The sequence below is a fragment of the Diaporthe batatas genome (genome assembly GCF_019321695.1).
Source record: "Diaporthe batatas strain CRI 302-4 chromosome Unknown Contig00001, whole genome shotgun sequence".
NCBI lineage: Eukaryota > Fungi > Ascomycota > Sordariomycetes > Diaporthales > Diaporthaceae > Diaporthe > Diaporthe batatas.
In genome coordinates, this window is record NW_025408548.1 from 800,089 (window position 1) to 823,404 (window position 23,316).

The following is a 23,316-nucleotide window of genomic DNA, read 5'->3' on the forward strand; positions in this document are numbered from 1 at the left end:
GAGACGAGACCGAAGTTGAAGATAGGTCCCCGGGACGGATGAGGCCCCATGCACCAAGGTCCCTGCCGCATAATTTCGGATATCAACCTTGAAATAGAGGAGGCTCATGTATTACGCACCGAGAAGAGAGATACAGAGCCAAGGCGGCGTAATTACCATCAAAGCCCTAAGTTCACTGGCCCCCTTATTCTGGTTCACGGGCCTTGGAGTGGTACCAGAGTAAATTGTCTATTCAATTTTGCAGATACCACTTATGACAACAGGTCGCCGCCCGGATGGTGACAGTAGTCGATACTGAATGTAATCTGGACCTCCAATATTGACACTGCTTCAGCTCTCTGCGGCAGATTGTACCTCGTCTACGGCAATAGGCCGCGTGGCTTTCATCCCAGCTTCGGCCTTGGCCGTAAACCGAGACCGTGTCCTGATCAAGTGCCCATATCTGTAAAGAACAAAAGGAAAGGGCACCCATGCCAGTGCAAGGAACCCGGGAATTGAAGACGCCCAGTGTAGTCCCAACCTATCGTACATAATGCCCGTGAACAGAGGAAAGACCGCTGCCAACACTGCCCGGAGAACCGCAGAGCCAGCCAGCACGGATGCGGCATATACAGTGTATGAATCCACGAGATAGGTCGTCACGCCAAAGAAGACCATGACCAGCCCGAAACCGAAGAATGCGCCGGCCGAGATGCTCAACATCCAATGGATGGACGGCGAATTCGTCCACGCAAACCAGAACATGCCCGCGGGGATGAAGAGAGAGCCGACCATGCAGGGCAGCAAGCGCGCCTCAGGCGGTGTCTGCCCGGGGGCGTTGCGTCTGAGAACTTTCTGATATCGTGCATTATCGATGACGGCCGAATACAAGAGGGCGGCGATGATCCCAACCATGATTCCGAGGAACGGGAGGCCAGAGACGCCGATGCCCCATCCGCGAGCCTCGCGGTAAACGATTGGGTACGCCGCGAAGAGTAGGTACAGCGTCGCAAATACGATAGCGAGATACACGGACAATAGAAAAACGATGGGCTCGCTGAGCAGCTTCCAGGGCATGCTCAGCGCACGGAAGAACAAGGAGGAGGGGCTTTCTCTGGCCCCGTACGCGTCGTCTTTGGTTCTGTACACCTTCCCAGTAAGCTTGGAGAGACTCTCGGCTCTCCTTCTTAGAATGACTGGGGCATACGTCTCCTAACATTGGTAAGCCAGTTAGTGTAAGGGCCCACGGCGCAGATGGAGCGAATCACTCACGGGAACAAAGGCGGCCCCAAGGATAAAGCTGATTCCCGTCATAATGGCCAACAGTCCCATCAACCAGCGCCATCCAGCGCCGGCAGTGACAAACCCACCGACAATGGGTCCGAGAACTGGCCCGAGGAAGGGCACGGATGAGAAGATAGTCATGGCCAGGCCGCGTTGCTCAGGCGCGAACATGTCGGCGATGCCGCCCCCGGCGTTCGTTATAGGGGATGCACCAAAGGTTCCAGCGAAGAAACGCATGGCGAGGATGGTGGCCAGGTCTTGAGCCACTACCACGCCGATGTTGGACACTGTGGCGAGCATCATGGTGAAAATGAAAACGTATCGTCGACCGAATAGCTCTATCAATGATCAGCTTTGTTCTGCACTTGCTTCCAGCTTTTCTACTTATACATCTTTTGAGCTCTGAACTCACTTACCTGACATGGGAGCCCATATGAACGGTCCCGCAGCAAATCCTGCCACAAAGAGTCCAACGCCCAGGCTGTTGACCGAACTACTACCTCCAAACTCGGCGCGAACTTCGCTGACAGCTGAGCTGTATGCGCTTGACAGGAAGGAGGCGCAGAAGAAAGACAAGGCAAGGATTTGCGTAATGCACCATTTCACCCAGTTTGGGAACTGCAGAGGGTTCTGAGCATCGTTTCCGAGCCAGGTGACAAGAAACGGGTCGTCAACGGTCCCAGAGCCATCAAACTGATAGTCAACAAGTTCTTGTCGCGGCTTCGACTTCTCCCAGATCACCCGAGACCAATGTAGACTTGTTCGTGGCTTTTCTTGCTTTGTGTCCATGATTTCGCCGAGCGCGGCCTGACTACTTTGGCTTGACGGGAAGATGATGGAGATTGAAACTGATCAGACAGCCTGTATTACAGGTCGCTTGAGTACATGAAAGGGTGACTGGTTTTACGACGAGTTCGCTCTTACGTGTGCATGGTGGTTCAGGTGCCCGATGTGGAAGTGAATATCTCCGCAAACTGCGCCATCTCGCGGTGTTAAGCTACCTCCGTAGTCCGGGCGGGACCGTTATCTCGACGTCAACATGGGGCTCAAAATTTGACGATTGCAATGATCTCGTAACACATGGACCCGGAGGAGTGTCCCTCACCGCCCTGCAGCATCATGCATGCGGCTCGCCCCCGACCCTTGCTAGCACGCAGACATTGCTGATGCGTATCTCCAGGTACAGTGCCAGGGGTCTGAGAATTCCAAAGCAGTATATTGGACTATCTAGGCACTGTACATTCCAAAGTTGTACCTCGGTCTTGCCCAAGTACCTATGTAATGATCTGTTGCGGACATCTGGACTGTGCGGAGCCTGCCACGCTTAGGGATTCGGAAGGATCGTGAGAACCTCTAGTGCCAAGTTGCCCCAGGGAATCCCTAAGGAGGTACGGAGCACTCAGAGGCAACAGTGCATCGCGACATATATTGCCAGCGTAGAAGACGTGCAAAATGGCCATGATGGCGAGGACCAGGACCAAAAGGAGGTTTCCTACACAGGATCACCACAACGTTCACTCATCACCGCTTCAAGCACGCTACAATGCTTCCCATGGCTTCTCGTGCCGTCAATCTGACGCTGCTGTTCTCGGCGCAGCTGTCCCCGAACGCCCGCATCATCATGCGGGACGATCAGCAGTGGGAAACCTTGGTCGAGCAACGATGGACCGTATTCGCTCCACCCACCTACCTCGGTGCCATAATCCCCGCCACAGAACAAGATGTTGCCACCATAGTAAGACACCATGCTGTATACAGATTTTTCACATCGATGGCTAACGTTTCATGTACTCTGTAGGTCCAAGTTGCGAGCGCCAATGATATCCCCTTCATGGCCACGGGAGGCGGCCACGGCGCATCTGTGACTTCCGGAACGCTTTACAATGGTATCGAGTTGGACCTGAGCAACTTCAAAAGTGTGGAGGTGGATGTCGCCAACAGCCAGGTTACAATTGGCGGGTCGACCACCTTTCAGCAGCTGTATGAGCCTCTCTACGCCGCTGGGAAGGAGATCCGTGAGTTCTTAACCTCGACTCGAATAATCGCAGTCTTTCTTGTGTCTATTTGCTAATAAACGGACAGCCACAGCATCAGGGCCATGTGTCGGAGTGGTGGGCGCGACCCTTGGGGGTGGTGTCACCCGCATGGAGGGCATCCACGGCATGCTACTCGACTCTTTGTTGTCCGTAAATCTCGTCACGGCATCCGGTGACCTGATCACCGTCTCCGCAACGGAGAACTCGGACTTGTTCTGGGCCATCCGTGGCGCCGGGTCCAGCTTCGGTATCGTCACATCGGCCACCTACAAAGTGTACGACCTGACCAACGACGGGCAAGTATTCAACGCGGACTTCGAATTTGCTGCCGCCCAGAACAAGAGTGTCTTCGAGGCTCTTGCATCCTATAATGATGACATGCCAGCCAATCTTGCCATTGTCCAGAGTGTGTCAATCAACTCGACTATTAGAGCCGTGAGTTGGTGTCTGTCTCAGATATGTTGTTTGTACTTCGATCTGGTCAGGATAGCAGACTAATAACCCGCTCCCTTATCGTCAGCCATCCATCACCATCAGCACGGTGTTCTATGGTCCAAAAGATGAGGGTCTAGCCGCCATCGCCCCCTTCCTCGCCATCCCCAACATCAGGAGCAATATTTCAGTCGTTCCCTGGAATGTGCTCCCCAGCGTCACCGGCTTCGGTACCGAATCAGCGACTTGCGTGAAAAACCTCCGACTCGAATTCTACGGCCAAAGTCTACGCATCGTCAATGCTGATACCTTCGGCACAATCTTCAACCAGCTGGGTGACCTGTACACGCAGAACCTCGGCGCGAACCCTGCATGGACGGTGCAGAGATTTTCTAACGCCGGCTCCCTTCTTACATCGGACGATCAGACAGCGTACCCCTACCGCAACTTACAAGCTCACGTGTGCGTACCTTGCGCCTTTTCCCACTCTAATGCATTCCTGACCCATTATTGTGCATAGATTCATGTACGCCGTCATAGCTGACTCGACCCTTGACTCGACCATGACTTCCTTCTTGGAGAATGCACGCGACGAGCTCAACGCCACGAGTGGAAACACGCAGCTTTCTGTGTATGTCAACTATGCGCACGGCGACGAAGGAGCCGAGGCATGGTACTCTTCGCGGAAACTCTCGCAGCTTAAGACATTGAAAAAGAAATGGGATCCCGAGGGCTTGTTCAATTTCACCAATCCCGTGCCTCTCATTTAGGGACATTGTGACACTCGAGCAGGACCTCGCCAGGTCCGAGAATTTGCACTTGGCAGTCTGCCTGTACGCTAGTGCCTAGGTAGCTTCAAATTAGTGGAATTGTCACTTTGTTGCATCTGCTGTTCAGCAGCGCATTATTTCAATCTTCCTCTGTATATGCGATCATTCCACCCATTCGCTTTAGTGTTGTGTGAAACAGACTTTGAATGACTATTTTCAAATCAAGCAGGTCTAAAAGTTGTCTGTCTTTCCTCCCGAGGTCATTTCCGAACGCGTCCAAGATACTTGAATTCGCTGTAACCATGTGCCATGTATGTTCACCAGGGTTCAGTACTGACTCCTCTGTACGAAATGACTTGTTACATTTTATTCAGTAAGACCGAGGCATATCTATTGATACAAATACCCGTCCACGCCAGAGTCTTAAGCCCACTAGAACTTGAAGCGAGACCGTAAAATTGAAAGGGCCATGCAAGAATGTCCACTTCAATCGCAGAATCGCAGAAGCTATCTCGTCGCGGACCAGTATCTCGGTCTGGGTCCTCTACGTTCTCTGCCAGCCATTCAGGGCGGATACGATGCGCATGCTGTGGAGTTCCGCGGGACTCGCGCTTCCCTCCCTTTCATCGTCTTTGTTCTGTCATCCAGGCTATATCACTTCAACCATACCGAGAGCGGGATCCTCTTCCATGACCGCAAAGATATCATCCGCCAGACACGCCAGAACGTCAATAGTCCCATCCGTGCACGCAGGCAGATAATACGTGGAGCTGCGAAGAGTTCGAAAGCGCGGCCGCCTCACCAGCGCCGGCCGACCCAGCGATCCAAAGGCGTGTCCGTAAATGTCCGAATGCGCCCAGGACGAGCACCCGATATCAAGATCCGGATCAAACGTCGCGCCGAACGAAACACCAGATCGATCCTCAGTGCGGGCTATGAGTGTGGCAAAGCTGCGCACCACGTCTGCCGAAGCACCCTTGATCAGGCTTTGGCGCAGGTCGGCAGCGACGAGTCCTAGCGGCCGGCCGGCGACAGACCCCAAAGGGAGCTGCGTCATGTTGATGTGGATCATGTGGCCCATATACTCGTGTGAAATACCCAGTGCTCGGCGGCCGTCGATGGCACGCATGTATTTGGTTGGCTTGTCTGGAGATACACCCACGTGGAGCCGAGCGGACGAAATTCGCTGCCACATAAAGGCACATAAAGCATCATTGGTAGAAATGAATTTCACAGAGGTCTCTTCCACATTTGTGACCTCTCCGATGGCCGGAGCCTCTCCGCGTGCTCGGACAATATCCTGGGTTGCCTGCATTTTGAGTGCCAGGAGTGTGTCTGGGCTGAATCGAAAGGTTCTCCAAGTGTATGGAACTGATCGAGCAGACTTTTTCTTGTAGGCTGTTGGAGATTGCAAATGGCTGTGATCAAGGAGAGGACGTTCAGGCTCGAAAAGCGGAATCAAACACCGTCTGTCCTGATTCCCTTGCTCGACAGCAGCCGACGGGACGTCTTCACCTCTCATGGATGCAGCAAGGAGGCGCAGACATTGTGTCATGCCCGTCATGTCCATTATGTTGTGCTGTGCTGCGAAATCCAGCAGCAGACCTCCCGAGATAAAGTTGGCCTGGAAGGAAATAACAGGTCCGTCTGGGTCGCTCATGATCTCGGGAAAAGCGCACATTGGTGTAAGGAGTGCTCCATCCAATTTTTCGAACGGTCCTTTGGCTGCCATGATGTCGTCAAAAGATGGGTGTTGTTCTTTTTGATAATGCTTCACCTGAACAATTGACAGAGAAGAGAACTCGGATGGGACGATTCGAAATACGCCTGAATTTGTGTGGGTGCGGCCATCATTGATGACGCGGCCATTAAGCCATGGGAAAACCAAGCCCAACTGCTCGACTGCTCTTTTCAGCTCAGCGAGTATTTGCTCCCCCGCGGCAGCGTCGGCGATGGGGAAGATGAGGAGGAGATGGGTGTAGCTCTGCAGGAAGGGGAGTTGACCGAGAACGTCTGTGTAGCGATCAAAATTGGACATTTCGCTGAGATTCTGACCTCCCGGTCTAGTTTGAGTTGAGAGCTAGATCACCTTTCAATAATGCAAATAGAGATAAAAGTAATCTAGTAGGGCTTGTTGTTGCTCGCGTGCAGTAAGAGGAATATTACGGGACCGAACTCTCCCGAGCTCCACTGCTTCGGACCAACATAGAGTTGTGGAGAGCGAGTCCAAGAGGAGAAGACGCTGTAAATAATGATAGATACACTCCTTATGTACACACTGTAGTCACACTATATAAACCTCTGCATGCATCCCGTACGTTAAATGGAGACTTTTCTTCCCAAGGTCGCTTTTGTTAGCAAATTGGGCAAAATGTGACTTGGTGGGTCCGAATCTGCCAATGGAAAAGATTGTACAAGATGCAACATTTGGGACGCCTGTAGAGGTGTGGTTCCTATAAGCAAAGGCAACCCATGTACACAGTACTCGCGTAAATTGGTGATTCAAACGCACTTGGTCAGTGTTGTCAAGACAAGGACCGGGGCTTACCAGCCTCTTGGAGCTGACCAGTGCCCACAACCTGACAACCCACAAATTTTAATGCAGGGATTCCAATACAAGCATGTAGGTACGTACTTCAAGTGGAGCTATCACCAGACATGCGGACTACAGGGGATACAAAAGAAGTAAATCCGCCGGGGCCAATACGGCCCAGGTCGCTGCCTACAGTAGCGAACTGCAAACCCAGAAGGAGGGTTGGCCAGTCACCTTCAGGCTGCAAACTAATTCCGCGCTTGTTGAGTGAAGCCATGTAGTGTAGGATTCGATGTGCTTACAGCGGAGTATAAAGGAGTCTGGACAATGGCCAGTCTTTCTGTTCTGCTCTGTTCAAGCTTCAATTGTGTCTCTTTTTGGACTGAATCCCTCAAGAGACTATGGATAACAGACCTGAGCCCTTCAACGTTGCTGTCGTCGGCGGAGGCATCGTTGGCCTACATATCGCCCTGGGTCTCTTGCATCGCAATATCCCAGCCACCGTCTTTGAAAGAACTGCCCAGTTCAAAGAGATCGGCGCAGGCCTCGGCTTCCCCAAGGTGGCCATCGAGTGCATGCGTGCACTTGATCCTCGCATTGCCGAGAGCTTCAAGACCATCGCTGCCTCGACAACGGGCAGCTTGAGATGGGCCGACGGCTACACCCAGGAAGACATAAGACGGCGCACCAAGCCCTACGACTATGAAGTTGTCGCTGGTGGCCTCGACTCCTTTCCCGGCTGCCACCGCGCCCAGCTACTTGATGGGCTTGTTGCCCTTGCGCCACCCGAGATGCTCAAATTGAACAAAGAGCTAGACACCATAGAGGATCGGGGAGCTCACGAGAAGCTTCTTCTCCGATTCCATGACGGCACTACTGAAGAGGCTGATGTCGGTGAGTTACTTCCCTCGATGTTTCCGGAGTACATCCCAAAAGCTGATGGAAAGACGACTCATAGTAATTGGTTGCGACGGCATCAAATCCAGAGTGAGGAGGCTTGTGGTGGGCGATGTCCCAGAAGCCTATCCTTCCTACAGCCACCAAGTCTCATACAGAGCTCTTCTGGACATGGACACAGCGATTGCTGCCGTCGGAGACACCGTCCGCTACCAGCTCATGTATATGGGCCCCGGGGCACATATAAACACATACCCGGTAGCGAACCACAAGGTCGTGAATGTTGTGGCGTTTGTCCACGACCCAAGCGACCGGGGTGGCCCTGTGGGCAGTGGTGTGTCGGTGGCCAAGGGCGACATTTTCCAGCAATTCTCCTCCTGGGGCCCAGTCGTCCGTGCACTCATCGACCAGCTCCCGGATAAAGTCGACAGCTGGGCCATCTACGACTCCTATGACCATCCACTGCCCACGTATGCGTTCGGCCGCGTGGCTCTTGCTGGGGATGCTGCGCACGGCGGACCGCCCCATCACGGCGCGGGTGCCTCCATGGGGATCGAGGACGCACTCAGCCTGGCCACAGCGCTGGAAGAAGCGGCACGCTCGCTGCGCGGTGTTGTCGGCGTGTCGCCGACGGCCAGGCACGCAGCTATCACTGCCGCGATCAAAGCCTACGATGTGGTGCGACGTGAACGCTCACAGTGGCAGGTGAGGAGCAGCCGGGCTGTGGCCGATATGTACCAGCGACGCAGTCCGGAAATTGGTCCAGAAAATTTCCAGAGGGAGATGTCAGAACGATCGCACAAGATCTGGGACTTTGACTGGCAGGAAATGATACAGCAGACAGTAGAGGTGTTTCACAGAAAGTAATAATAATCTTAAGCTAGCCCCTATGAGCCAGCGTCCACCTACCCAGCTTCCACGGCCACCTACCCAGTGATTTCCTTGGACCTACCTAGTACCTATTTTTCTTAGCAACTCCCTTACATTTACAAGTACTTTCTAAGTTAGCGCCAAGAGACCCCACAGCACAACTTCCTTCTCCAATTTTCAGTACTTTAGGTACAAGCCCCTTCGGCACACCTTCTGGCACGCCTTCTGGCACACCTTCTGGCATGCCTTCTGGCACGCCTTCTGGCATGCCTTCTGGCACACCTTCTGGCACACCTTCTAGGACCCTTTACCTTCGCGGCTATATGTATTTAGGTACTAACTAAGTATTTAAATATTAACTAAATGCTAGAAGGTTAGAAGTTAAGAAGGTAAAAGTAAAAACTATACTCTTTTTAACCTTTTAATACTCTTTTTAATTCTTTAATATTTTAGATTTTTTATCTTTTAGTATTTAATTAATTATTAAATATTTAATTAATACTTAAATATATATAATTTAAAAGATTTAAAAGATAAAAGTAAAAGGTTTTAAAAAGTAAAGGTAAAAAGTTTTAAAAAGTAAAGATAAAAAGTTTTAAAAAAGTATTAAAAAAGGTTTAAAAGGTTTATATTTAAAATATTAAATTTTAAAGAATTTTAATTAAATATATAATTTTATAGAAATTTTATATATAAAATTATAAAAATTAAATAAATAAATATTAATTTAATTTTTATATTTATTAAAATAAAATAATTTAAAATTAAATATTTAAGTTTATATTATATTAAATATTATATTTTTAAAATATATATTTTAAATTTAATAATATTAAATAAATAACTTTTTAAAAGAATTATTTATAAATTTATATAATAATAATTATTTAAAATATTTTAAATATAAAAATTTTAAAATAATAATTTTAAATTTTTAAATTATAATTATTTATAAATATTAATTATAATTTATTATAATAAAATTTTATTTATAAATTATAAATTATATATACTTTTAAGTTAATATTTATTTATTTAATAATTATATTTACTTACTTAGTTTTTAACTACTTACTTAATATAAGAATTTATATATATAATTTATATAAAACTATATATCTAATTAGAATTCTTTAAATTTTTAATACTTTAAGTATAAACCCCTTTTAATATACCTTTTAGTACACTTTTTAGGCCTTTTAACCTATATATATTTAAGTATTAACTAAATATTTAAATACTAATTAAATATTAAAGAGTTAAAAGTTAAGAAGGTAAAGGTAAAGACTATACTCTTTTTAACCTTTTAATACTCTTTCTAACCCTTTAATACTTTAAACTTCTAGCCTTTTAATATTTAATTAGTATTTAAATATTTAGTTAATACTTAAATATATATAGGCTAGAAGGCGTGCTAAAAGGTGTATTAAAAGGTATATTAGAAGGTATATTAAAAGGTATACTAGAAGGTATATTAAAAGGTATATTAGAAGGGGTTTATACTTAAAGTATTAAAAATTAAAAAAGGAAATTATACTATAAGGTCTTTTAATATTAACTTAAAAAGTATTTATAAATATAAAGGAGTTATTTAAAAATATTAATATTAAATAAGTAAATTAAGAATTAAGTAAGTAGATATAAGTTTAAATAAATAAATATTAATTTATATTTTTTAATTTTATTCTTAAATTAAAAATAAATAAAAAGATTAAAGACTATAATAAATATAAATTGTTTATATCTTTTTAATTATATTATAAAAATAAAAATAAATAATTAAAATTTTAAAAAATAAAATATAATATATTATTGAAAACTTAATTTAATTAAATTTATTATATAAAATCTTTTATAATAATTTTATAATTTATATTTATAATATTTTTTTTTTAAATATAAAAGTAAAAATTTAAAATTATAAACTTTTATTAATTTTTATTTAAATATTTTATTATATTATAATTTAATTTAATTTTAATTTTATTTAAATTTAAATTTAAATTTAAAATTCTTATAAATTTTAATTTATTCTAAATTAAATTTATAATTTTAATATTTTAAAAATAAATAAGTTATTTTAAATAATAATAATATTTTTTAAAAATAAAAATTTATTTTTATATAATTATATATTTAATTATTAATAATTATTTTTATTTTATTTATAATAAAATTATTAAAATTATAAATTTAAATAATAAAATATTATTATTTTTAAATAATTTTATTTTATTTATTTTAATTAATTTATATTTATTTAAATTATAAAATAATTTTATATATAATATTTAATAATATTAAAATTAATTAATAATTTATAATAATTTTAATTTTAATAAATTAATAATAATAATTTAAATTAATATAAATTAATATATTAATATAAATAAATAATTTTAATAATAAATAATATTTTAAATATAAATTATAGAGTTATTATAAAAGATTTTATATAATAAGTTTAATTAAATTAATTTTTAAAAATATATTATATTTTATTTTTAAAATATAATTATTTATTTTTAATTTAATTATTAAATTAAAAATATAAATAATTTATAATATCATTTATTATTAAATAATATTTTTATATTAATATATTAAATTATATTAATTTAAATTAATATTATTAATTTTAATATAAATTAATTTATTAAGATTAAAATTATTATAAATTATAAATTAATTAAAATAAATATTTATTAATTAATTTTATTAATAAAATTATTTAAAAATAATTATTTAATTTATTATTTTTATTAAATTAAAATATAATTAAATAAAATAATATTATTTTATTATTTTATTTATAACTTTATAATTTTATTAAAAGAATAATTATTAATAATTAAATTTATAATTATATAAAATAAATTTTATTTTAAAGATTTAAAAATTTTAATTTTTAAAAGTTAAAAAAGTTTAAAAATTTAAATTAAATTAAATTAAATTATAATATAATAAAATAATATAATAAAATTAATTAAAATTTTATAATTATAAAATATTTAATTTTATATTTTAAAAAATTTATTATTATATATAATATTAATACGGGTTATTATATATATATATATATAAAGAGTGATTAGTTAAGTTAGATTGTATAGAAGGGAGGAAGTTAGATTTAAAAGTTAGTAATAAATTCCTTATTATAATCTACTAATTAGAGTTATATAATTTAAACTATTTATTAATTATAATTACCTTTATTTTTATATTAGTAATCTTTTATTAAGTAGTTAAATAACTACTTTAAAAATTTAATTCCTTTTAAATCCTTTAGGTTAAATTAAACTTAAATTTTTATCTTTCCTTAATTTATAATAATAGTAACTCTTTTTATTAAGGTATTATTAAATAAAAATATATATTAAAAGTTAGGTTATTATTAGAGATATTTAATTTATATATTTTAAAGTAATTTATTTATTTAATAGTTTAGAATAAATATATTAATTTTTATTTAAAGTTTTAATTCTAATAAGATTATTAATTAAAAATATTAATTTAAATATTTAAACTTTTACTTTTAAATATATATATAGGTTTAACTTTTATTATTTATAAAGTATTATAAATAAATATAAATATCTTAATATATAATAATTTAATACTTTAAATTAATTTAGCTTTCTTTATTTTTTATTATTATAGGTATTATAGTTATAAAACTTAATTAAGGATGCTTATAAAAATATAAATTAATAATTTAAATATTTATATAATAATAAATAATATATATATTTTTTAACTTTATTAATATAAACTATTAATTTAAATATTAATAAAGTTGGGGGTAAGGACTTTGCACTTGAGGTTGAGGGTCCTTTACCTTTAACTTTTATAATTAACTATTTACTTATAATAAGTAAGAAAGAGGATAAAATAGTTACTTTTAAGTATTAATTAAATAAGAATAAGGAGGATGAATTACTAGTAAAGTTTTTTAAGGAAAAAGTATTTATTTATGTAGTTTATATTTAAGGTTATTACTAATAGCTATTAAAATATACCTTCTTTAATAGTAAAGATTATTAATTATAGGTTAAGCTATTTAAAAAAAAGAAATACTAAAAATAAATATATATTAAAATATTTAATATATTATAAGCTACTTTTTTAAAAAAATAGTTCTTTATTTATTACTTATAAAATAATAATTTTTTCCTATTAATTAATATATTATATTTTAGGTTTTTTATTATTTTTTAATTTTTTTAGTTGCTTAAAAATTTTAATTAGTATTATATTAGTAAGTAAGGTTTTAGTTTTTTTTTTGCCTTTTTTTTAATTTTATAAACTTAAATTTCTGCTAATTTTTAATATAAGTTGGCATATATATAAAATTTTAAGTAATAAGGTTTTATAAATGCTTATAATTAAATATAAGTTATAATAATATTAGCTTTAATTAAAAACCTTAAATTAATAGGCGTATATATAGCTTAGCTTTATAAATTTAATAGTATACTAAAATTGGCCTATTTGAATAGTATAGTAAAGGTAGTATTTCTTAATTATTTGCTATTTTTACTTTTATTAATATAGGGCTGGGTTAATGTAAAATAATAGGTAAGCTTATAGGTTTTAAAATATATGTTTTTTAAAATTTTTATAAGGGGTTATTTGGCGCCCTTATATTATACTAAGTACTTTCTTATAGTTTTTAATTTCTAGCTTAGCTTATTATAGGGCTTGGTTTTACTAATATTACTTCTCTTAATATTTAATATATATACTTTATAAATAGAAATTTTATATATATTTTATTAAATTATTTAAATTTTTTAAAAAGTTGTAAAAGCTTTATATAAAAGTCTTTTATTAATAAATTTAAGTTTGCTAGCTAGGAGATAATTAAATCCTTTTTAATATACTTTTTGCTTTTTAAAAGTAATTTAATAGGTTAATTAAGCTAATATAATAATTTTTTTAGTATATTTAGTTTTATTAAAAGTATAATAATATTTATTAAGGAGGTATTTATATATATTAAAGTTGGGCTTATTTTTATAAAAAATATATATATAAATTTTATTTAATTTTTAACTTAAAGGGTAATTTTTTCCTTATTTTATTTAAGTAATTCTAATACCTTTTATATAAAAGTTTTTAAATATATATAAAGGGGAAGCTATTTTTATTTTTATAAATATTATATATACTTTAATATATTTATAAACTAGCCTTTTATATTTTATATTTATAGCTATTTTTAATTATTATAGTAAATACTTACTCTACCCTTATTAAAATCTAATATTTTTATATAGTTATTTATAAGCTATATAATACTTTTAAAGTTAAATTAAGCTAGTATAAATTGGCTTTTATAATAAATTATAAAACTAATAATATTTATTAATTAAAAAGGTTATAAGTTTATTTAAAATACTATAAGCTTAAACTTATTAGTTTTTAGTTTTTATAATAATAATTTTACTTTTATAAATTTAAATTATTTACTTTATATATTAAATATAATAAAATATTTCTACTAAAAGGATAAATAAAGTAGGCTATTTGCTATTATATAAATAGCTATAAAAATTAAAGATTATATAAATATACTTTTATTTTATAAGTTTGCTAAAAGGCTTTTATAATATAATTAATTATATAATTTTAAAAAAAACTTATTTATTATAAATTAGCTTTAATTTTTAGTAAAAGTTTTAATATAAATATAGGGGGGGTGGCTTATAATAAGTTTAAGGGTTTATAGTTAATTTAAGTGAATTATATAAAGTACTTATATTTATATTATAATATTTTTATTTTCTAAATATAATATTATAAATAAATAATACTAGTAGTTTTTACTTTAAATAAAAAAGAAAAAAGCTATTTTTAAAAGTTATTAGTTTTAAAAGTATTTATTTATAAAGTTTATAGTTAGTAAAGCCTTTACCTTTAGGGTTTATTATGTGGGTATAAGGTATTAAGAGGAATATAAAAAAGGTTATTAAAAGAAAAAGTATAATAAAAGGGTATTTAGGTTAAAAAATACCTTTTTATATAAGTAAAAAGTAGGCTTTCTACTTAATAATAGTAATTTATTAGTTAAAATAATAAAGTGGTTAGGGAAAGGAATTAAATTTTTTATAACTAAAAGGGGTATTTTATATTTATTCTAATTAATTAGTTAATATTAATTTATTATACCTTTTTTTTATTTTTATTAATTATTTATAGAAAGTAGTTATTTATTAGTTTTTTTATTAATTAACCTTTTTTTTTTATAAGTTAAATAATAAGCTTGCTTTTATAATTTTAATTTTAAGCTATTTAGTTAATAAGCCTATAAATTATATTATCTTCTTTTATTTTTTTTTTATTAAAAAGGTTTTACTTATTAGTATTTATATTTTTTCTTTTTACTATAACTTTATTTTTATTTTTTATATAATTACTTTACTAATTAATTATATTTTTTTATAAATTTTTATTTTTAGTATATTATTTTAAAATATTTATTATTTTTAATTTTCTTAAAGTTAAAATGTTTTATAAGGCTATTTATTATATTTAGGTAATTTTATATTATTTAGGTAATTTAATTAAATTAATAGTTATAATTATTATATTATAAAAGCTTGTAAATATTATTAAGTTTTATACCTTAATTTTTAATAGTAATAAATATATATATTAAAAGTTTAAAAATATTTTAAATTTTATAATATATTATTTAAATTAACTAGTATTAATAGTGCCTTTTTCCTTTTATTAAATAAATAAAGAAGGAAAGTTTATATTTAATCTATTTTATTTAATATTATTTAGGGGCCTTTTAATAAAATTATAACTAATATTATTTTTATTTTTTAAATAATTAGTTTTATTATTATGCTTTTAGTTATTATAATAAAACTTTTATAATTATTATATTTATTATTTTTAATTTTATTATTATAAAGATAATTATAACCTATTTTTATATTTTATATTAATTAGCTTTTTTAAATATATCTTTATTTAAATATTATATATAAAAGTATATAAATTATATTTTTATATAGAATTAGGTTGTAATTATAACTTTTATTTAGTAAATATTAAATATTAATATATTTATAATAATATAGCTAAAGTAAGCTAGCTATTACTTTATTTTTTTTTTATAAGCTATTTAATAATTTAGTATATTCTTTTTAAATAAATAGTTTCTTTATTTTTTTTCCTTAAAAGCTTATTAATTTAAATATAGTCTATATTATTAATATTAAAAATACCTTTAAAGATATTAAGTAATATAATTAGAATTTTTAAGAAATAGCTAGTTTTTAAAAAAAGGCAGCTAGTAAGTAAAAAGGAGCAGCTAGTAAGTAGGTTTAAAAGGGTTTTTTTTATAAAAATAGAAATGCTATCTAGTAGTAAATATATAATAATTTATAGTATTTAGTTTTAATAATTAAATTTAAATTTTAATATCTTTTAATAGTTATTTAATTATTTTTATTTATTTTTATATTATATTTAAATTGTTTTTTTAAGTATAGGTTATATTATAAATTTAGATATAGCTAGTATTTTTCCTTCTTTAAATTAAAAAATAAAGCTTTTTAGCTTTAAGTTTAAAATAAAAAAAACTAAAATAGTAAAAAAATAATGCTTAAATGGTTAAATAGTACTATATAGTTAAAGGAAATTAGGGCCTTTTTTATAAAGTTTAATAATTATAGGCTTTAAATATAGCTTTTATTAGGATTTTAATAAATTAGTTATTTTAATTTATATATTATTATTTTATAAGTTTTTTAGCCTAGGCCCTTATAAAATAAATAAAATTTTTAAGCTTTTATTTAAATAGTATACTTTTATTATTTTTTTATATTAGGTTAATTAGTATTATATTTTTATTATAATTTTATTTTATTATTAAATATTAATAATATTTAATATTTAAAAGATAATAATAAATTTAATTAAAATATAGTTTTAATAGTTTATTATTATTTAGTATTAGTATAATAAAAGTTAGCTTGTTTTTATATATAATAGAATATTTTTAAAATAAATATTTTATAGTATTAATGTTTTAAGTTTTTATATATTATTTAAGTTATATATAAATTTTTAAGTTTTATTAGTAAAGATTTTTTTAAAAAAGCTTTTTAGTAATTTAAATTTATAGGTATTTTTAAAAGCTTTTTTTTAAAAAATAGTTTTTATTTATATAAAATTTTATAGTCTTTAAGTAGCTTATTTATTAAATATAATTATATATTAAAATAAAGTTTCTTTTATATAAAGCTTTAATTTCTAAAAGTTAAAATTTTTATATAAGCTATAATATTCTTTTAGTATAATATAATAGCTTTAATTATTTTAGCTATATTATTTAATTTAATATATAGTATTTAAATTTTTATTTTAAGGTTTTATTTATAAATTAATTAAGCTTTTAAAATATAACCCTTTATATTAAAACTTTAATTTTTAAAGGAATTATAAAATTCTATTTATAGATTAAATAAAAGGAAGTATATTTATAAGTTAATATATAGTTTAATTTATAAATAAAGTAAGTTAAGGTATTTTTATTTATTATTTTTATATATAAATTTTATAAATATATTAGTAATTATAAAATATTTAGTTTTAATAAAATTTTATATTTTTAAATTATAGATAAAGTTATTATATATAAAATATCTAATCCTTTAAGTATTTTAGTAAATTTAGCTTTATTTTTAGTTTATTATTAATTAATATTTTAAATAGATAGCTAAAGTTAGAAATATTTTATATAAAAGGTCTTTAAGTACTAAAAGGTTATTACTTTTAAGGCTTATATAAAAGTATATTTATTTAAATTATATTACACCTTAATAAAATATTAGTATTTTATATTATTTAGTATATATTAAATATTAATTTTTATTATTTTAAATAGCTATTTTAGCATTATAGGCATTATACCTTACTTTTAAATATATATTATAAATTTTATATATAGAGGTATAAGAATATTATTATAATAATATATTTTATATATAGTTTTAATAATATATATACTTAATTTAGGTAATAGTTAAATTATACCTTTTATATTTAAACTAAATATAATATTTATATATAATTTTTCTATATAGGTTTTTATTATTAATTATTTACTATTAAGGAAGCCCCTTTTTTATATAATATTAAAGGGCTTTATTAATTATTTAAAATTTTAAGGCTTTCTTTTTAAATATAGTAGCTTAGCATCTAGTTAGCCCTTTAAAAAAAGCTATATATATAAGGAAGTTTACTATTTATAATAATTTTTATAATTATTTAAGTTTTAGGTTTAAAATTAGCTAAGCTTATTAAATAATTATTAGGTTTAATTAAAAGTTATACTAATTATTTAGGTTTCCTTTTAGGTTTTTATTAAAAGTTGTAAAATTAAATAATTAGAAAAAAGTATTTATAATTAGGTTTTTAGTTTTAAAAATATACTTTAACTAAAAGTTAAATAACTTAATTATTATAATTTAATAGCTAATTAATACTTTTAGAATATTAAATATATTTTTATTAATTTAATTAACTAAAATATATATATTTATTTTAAAGTAAAATAGTATTTAAATAAATATATATATAGCCTTTTAAATATATAAAATATAGCTTAGTACTTTTATTTTATAGCATTATATTATTACTTAGTAGCTATTTATATTCTATTATTAAATTTAGCTAGCTTTTAATACCTATTAATAATTTATATTAATATAGCTTTCTATCTTATAAGCCTTATATTTATTATAAGAATAATTTCCTCTTTTATTAAGGTATAATTAATTACTATAATAATTAGTTTTATAGTAATATATAAAATTAACTTATTAAGGGTATTTTATTTAACTATTTTTATTTAAATATAATATTCTTTTAAGAAGGTTATAAAGAGAATAAGCTATATTTATAAAGTTTTAAATTTAGTAATTATAATAAACTACTATTTTAAGAAATAAATAAACTTTTTTAATATTTTTATAATTTAATTAACTTTAAATTTTTATAATTTTTTATTTTAGAGTTATTAATTATTTATTTTATAAATATATTTTATAATTTTAATTTATTTTTATATTATTTAAACTTAAAGGTTAAAATAATTATACCTATAAATTTTATATTAAAAAACTTTATTTAAGTTTTAAATATATTTTAATATATAATATTTTACTTTAAGTAATTTAAAACTTTTTTTATTATAAATAGTATATAACCTTTAATTATAATATTATTAAAAAAGCTTAGTATATATAAAGTATTAAGTTATAAAATAATTAAATAATTACTTTTATAAATTAAATAATTAAATTTATAACCTTTATTAAAAATATATATATTTTAAATAAACTAATAGGTATAGTAAAAGTTATTATATTTTAGTTAGTATTTATTAATATAATTTAATTATATTTAAAAAAGTTAAATAATAATAGAATCTTATATATAGTAAATTCCTTTAAAACTAATTTATAGCTAGAAATATAAATATATTTTTAATTATAAAGGTATTATATTTTATATATTATTAATTAACTATAGGCTATTATTTTCTTTAATATAAAAACTATTTATTCCTATATAATATATAGCTTTTCTTAATAGTTCCTTATTTAATTTAGTTTTTAAATAAGGTAATAATTTTATCTTAAAGTATATAAAGAATTAGAATACTTTATAATTAAAAGGGTTTATATAAAATAGTTTTAATATCTTATAGTAGTATTATTTTAAAATAATTTAACCTATTTTATTAAATTTTTATATTAAGGCCTTTTTTATTTAAAAGTATATATTTAAAAGCACTAGTTTTTATTTTAAAAACCTTTATAATTTATTTTCTATATTTTTATCTAATATTTTTCTATAAAGTAGAATTTAGCTAAAATATTTAAAAATTTAAACTAAATTTATTTATTATATTAAATAGTTAGTATATTAACTTAAATAATATATATTTACTTAACCCTTATTAATTTCTATTTAATTATATTTTATAATATTAAACTATTTAAATATAAATTTAAAATAAATTTATTTTTAGCTACTAATTTATATAATATATTAATAGTGCTAAATACTCCCTTTTTTTATTTATATATATTAGCTAGGCTTAATAATAGCAAAACTTTTAATTTTATAAAATAATAATTATAAAAGTAAATTATTAAACCTTTAAATAATACCTTTTTATATACCTTTATTAAATAGTATGTAATAAAGGCGGCCAGCTTGTATATAAAGTTAAGTATTTTAATATTTAATATAAATAAAATTAGCTTATTTTTTTTTATTAAGGTAAAATTTAAGCTAGTTAAAAACTAGTTTATTATTAATAACTTTCTACCTTTTTTTAAAATTATTAGCACCTATTTTTCCGCCTTAAATATAAGGGCATCTTTTTTAAATTATTTAAATTATTTCACCATTATAATTAATTATATTTTTTTAAAAAGAAAGCTAGCTTTTAGCTTATTATTAGCTATATATTAAAAGATTATTTTTATTTAAATAAAAAAAGATATATTAAAAAGTATTTTATAGTTTAGCTTTAACTACTAATTATTAATTATATAGAATATAATTTAGTTTTATAATTATTAATTTATATATTAGTAATAAAAATATTTATTATACTAATTACTATTTTATTATATATTTTAAAATAAAAAGCTATTTAAAAGTAAAATAAATTTTATATAAAGGCTTAAATTAATAATATAAGTTTTATTTTAATATTTAGTATTGTAAATAGGGTTAGTTTTTATAGCTTTTTACTTTAAGGGTAAAATATTAACTAATATATAATTATATTTAATAATTAAGGTAATATTAAAATTTAAAAATAAATATTTTATAGCCTAATTAATAGCTTTATATACTTTAATTATTAATATTTTAAGGTAGTATAAATTTTAATACTATTAATTTATGCTTTTTTAGCTAATTAGTAGCTAGATTAGTAAAACTATTATATATTCTATATTAGTAATTAGTTTTAATATAAAAGATTTAAATAATATATTTTTATTTAGCCCTATATTATATTATAATATTAAAATATTTAACTTTTAGCTATAAAATTTTAGGTTATAAGGCATTTAGTAAATACTTTATAGCTATATATATCTAACTCTACTTTATTTTAAATTAATTAAATATAATTAATAAGTTTATTTCTAAATTAAGTTATATATAAAATTTTATTTTAAATATATTCTTTTAGCATTTAAAAGTATTTATTTAAAAAAGCTATTTAAAGTTATTTAGGTTTATTATTTATATTTGCTTTATTTTTTTATTTTAAAAGTTTTAGCCTTTTAATTATTATTTAAGGCTATTTTAATAATTAGCCCTTTTCTTAATAAACCCTTTTATTATTTTAATATTTAGTTATTTATTTTAGGGTTTTAATATTTAATATAGGCTTATTTTAGTAATAAGTATATATTTTTAAATTTAAAGTTTTATATAAAATTTAATATAATTAAATCTACTTTTAAGATATTAATTATTTCTTTTATTTAGTTTATATAATATTTTATTAATTATATAGAATATATTACCTATAAAATATATATTTTACTTTTTAAAAGCTTTATATTAAAGAACTTATAGCTCTTAAATTTTATTTTAAAAGGTTTTTAAAAGTTTATAAGTATATTAATAAAACCCAACTTTAAATATTAACTTATATATTTAAACTAAATAAGTATTTATAAAGCATATTAAATTATTCCTTATTTCTTTTAATTTTTAACTAGCATTTTATTTTAGCTTTATTTTTAATAAAAGTATTTTTTATTTATTATAATTTTAAAATTTTATAATTTTAAATAGTATATTTAATAGCTTTATATATATAGCAAAATTATTAACTATTATTTTTAAAATTTATTAATTTATAAATAATTAAAGCTTTTAATTACTATTTATAAATACTATTAAAATATTTTTATTTTTAATTTTAGGCTAGCTTTTTAGGTATAAATAATACTATTTAATATAGCAATTTATTTACTAATAGGCTTTATAATTATAATTTTAGGCTATAACTATTCTAATATAACTCTTTTTTTTATTAGTAAATAAATTATTTTTTTTATATTACTAATTTCTTTTAATAGCTTTAATTATTAATTTCCAGGCCTTTTATTTTTAGGCTAGCTTGTTAATTATAAAATTAATATTTTTTAAGAAATTAGAATTTTAAAATAATACTTTTACTAATATAGCTATTAAATTTATTACCTAGCTATTATATTTAATTTAGGCTAAATAGCTATATATATATTACCTAAAATTAATAAAAATATTATAAAGCTTATTATAATTATTAATATAAGCTAGGCTAATTAATATTTAATAATAGCCCATTAATATTTATTAATTATAAAACCTATTTAAATATATTTAATTATATAAAATTAGGCTATTTAGTTATAAAGTAATACCCTAATATAGCTTTATATAAAAAAATATTACTAGCCTATTTAATTATAAAGCAATTAACTAATTAGGCTATTATTATAATTATTATATATTTTATGTGGCCATTTTCTAGAAGTTCCTTTTAGATTTTAAAATTCTATTTCTTCTTCTTTTATATTTTTATATATATTTTAAAAGTATTATTATAAATTAAAGCCATTTTTATTTTATATTATTTTTAATTTTCTAGTAATTAATATAAAGGTAGTACACCTAAATTAATAAAAGCTTTTTCTAAAAGTTTTATATTTTATAATTTTTATTAACCTATTAATTTAAAATTTAATTAAACTTTAAAACTATATAATAAAAGTTTATAGCTAACTTAATATATATATCCCTAAATAGATATTATAATTATTATTTAGGCATGTATATTTACTAAATATTTAAATTTTAGTATATTTTTTTAAGTTATTATTTTTATTTCTTTTAAATGTTGGCACTTATTATAAAGAGTTGGATATTTATGGAAATTTAAAGTATACTTATAAAGCCTTTAAGTATTTCTAGTGCCTATTTATTAAAAATATTAAAAATATTTCTAATAAACTTATACCTTATTAGATAATTTATTATATTATAGCTATTAAATAGGCTAATTAGACCTGCAAGCTTATTCCTTATAGGTATTTATATTTGGCCCTTATAATAGTTTTTTTATTACTTTTATATATTATATTTTTAGCTTCTTTAAAAGCTTACAAACTCTTATTCTAAATTACTATTTAATAGTAGTATTTTCTTTAAAGACCTTAAAATACCCGTTCCTAGTAAATATTTAGGCAAGGTGCTAGCACTATAATTTTTAATATTTATATTTATATAATTAGTTCTTAAAATAGTAGTAATATTATTATTAAGGTAATTTATTAGGTAGCAAATAGTATTATTTTACTATTTTTTACTAATATTTCTTATTTATTAGAGTACTTTTTATATTTAAGTTATATAATATTACCTCTAAATAAATATATTTTTATTTTATAAGCTATTTTAAGGTATAATAAAT

At 28.1% G+C, this 23,316-nt stretch overlaps 3 protein-coding genes across 3 annotated transcripts; 2 read left to right on the top strand and 1 right to left on the bottom strand.

Moving 5' to 3' along the window:
- Nucleotides 1–119: 119 nt before the first annotated feature.
- Nucleotides 120–2,242, bottom strand: KVR01_000083 (uncharacterized protein). The gene is made up of 3 exons (XM_044783460.1): nt 1,680–2,242; nt 1,252–1,601; nt 120–1,191 (listed from the first exon to the last, which is right to left on the bottom strand). Exons 1-3 carry the CDS (start codon nt 2,050–2,052, stop codon nt 331–333), a joined length of 1,584 nt encoding a protein of 527 aa, XP_044650032.1. The 5' UTR covers nt 2,053–2,242; the 3' UTR covers nt 120–330.
- Nucleotides 2,243–2,596: 354 nt separating this feature from the next.
- On the top strand, nt 2,597–4,638 carry KVR01_000891 (uncharacterized protein). Its single transcript, XM_044790701.1, has 5 exons — nt 2,597–2,998; nt 3,062–3,278; nt 3,346–3,734; nt 3,820–4,193; nt 4,252–4,638. The coding sequence occupies exons 1-5, from the start codon at nt 2,807–2,809 to the stop codon at nt 4,499–4,501; spliced, it is 1,422 nt and encodes a 473-aa protein (XP_044650840.1). The 5' UTR covers nt 2,597–2,806; the 3' UTR covers nt 4,502–4,638.
- Nucleotides 4,639–7,255: 2,617 nt separating this feature from the next.
- KVR01_000490 (uncharacterized protein) lies at nt 7,256–9,154 on the top strand. Its single transcript, XM_044792469.1, has 2 exons — nt 7,256–7,928; nt 7,993–9,154. Exons 1-2 carry the CDS (start codon nt 7,436–7,438, stop codon nt 8,796–8,798), a joined length of 1,299 nt encoding a protein of 432 aa, XP_044650439.1. The 5' UTR covers nt 7,256–7,435; the 3' UTR covers nt 8,799–9,154.
- Nucleotides 9,155–23,316: the final 14,162 nt, after the last annotated feature.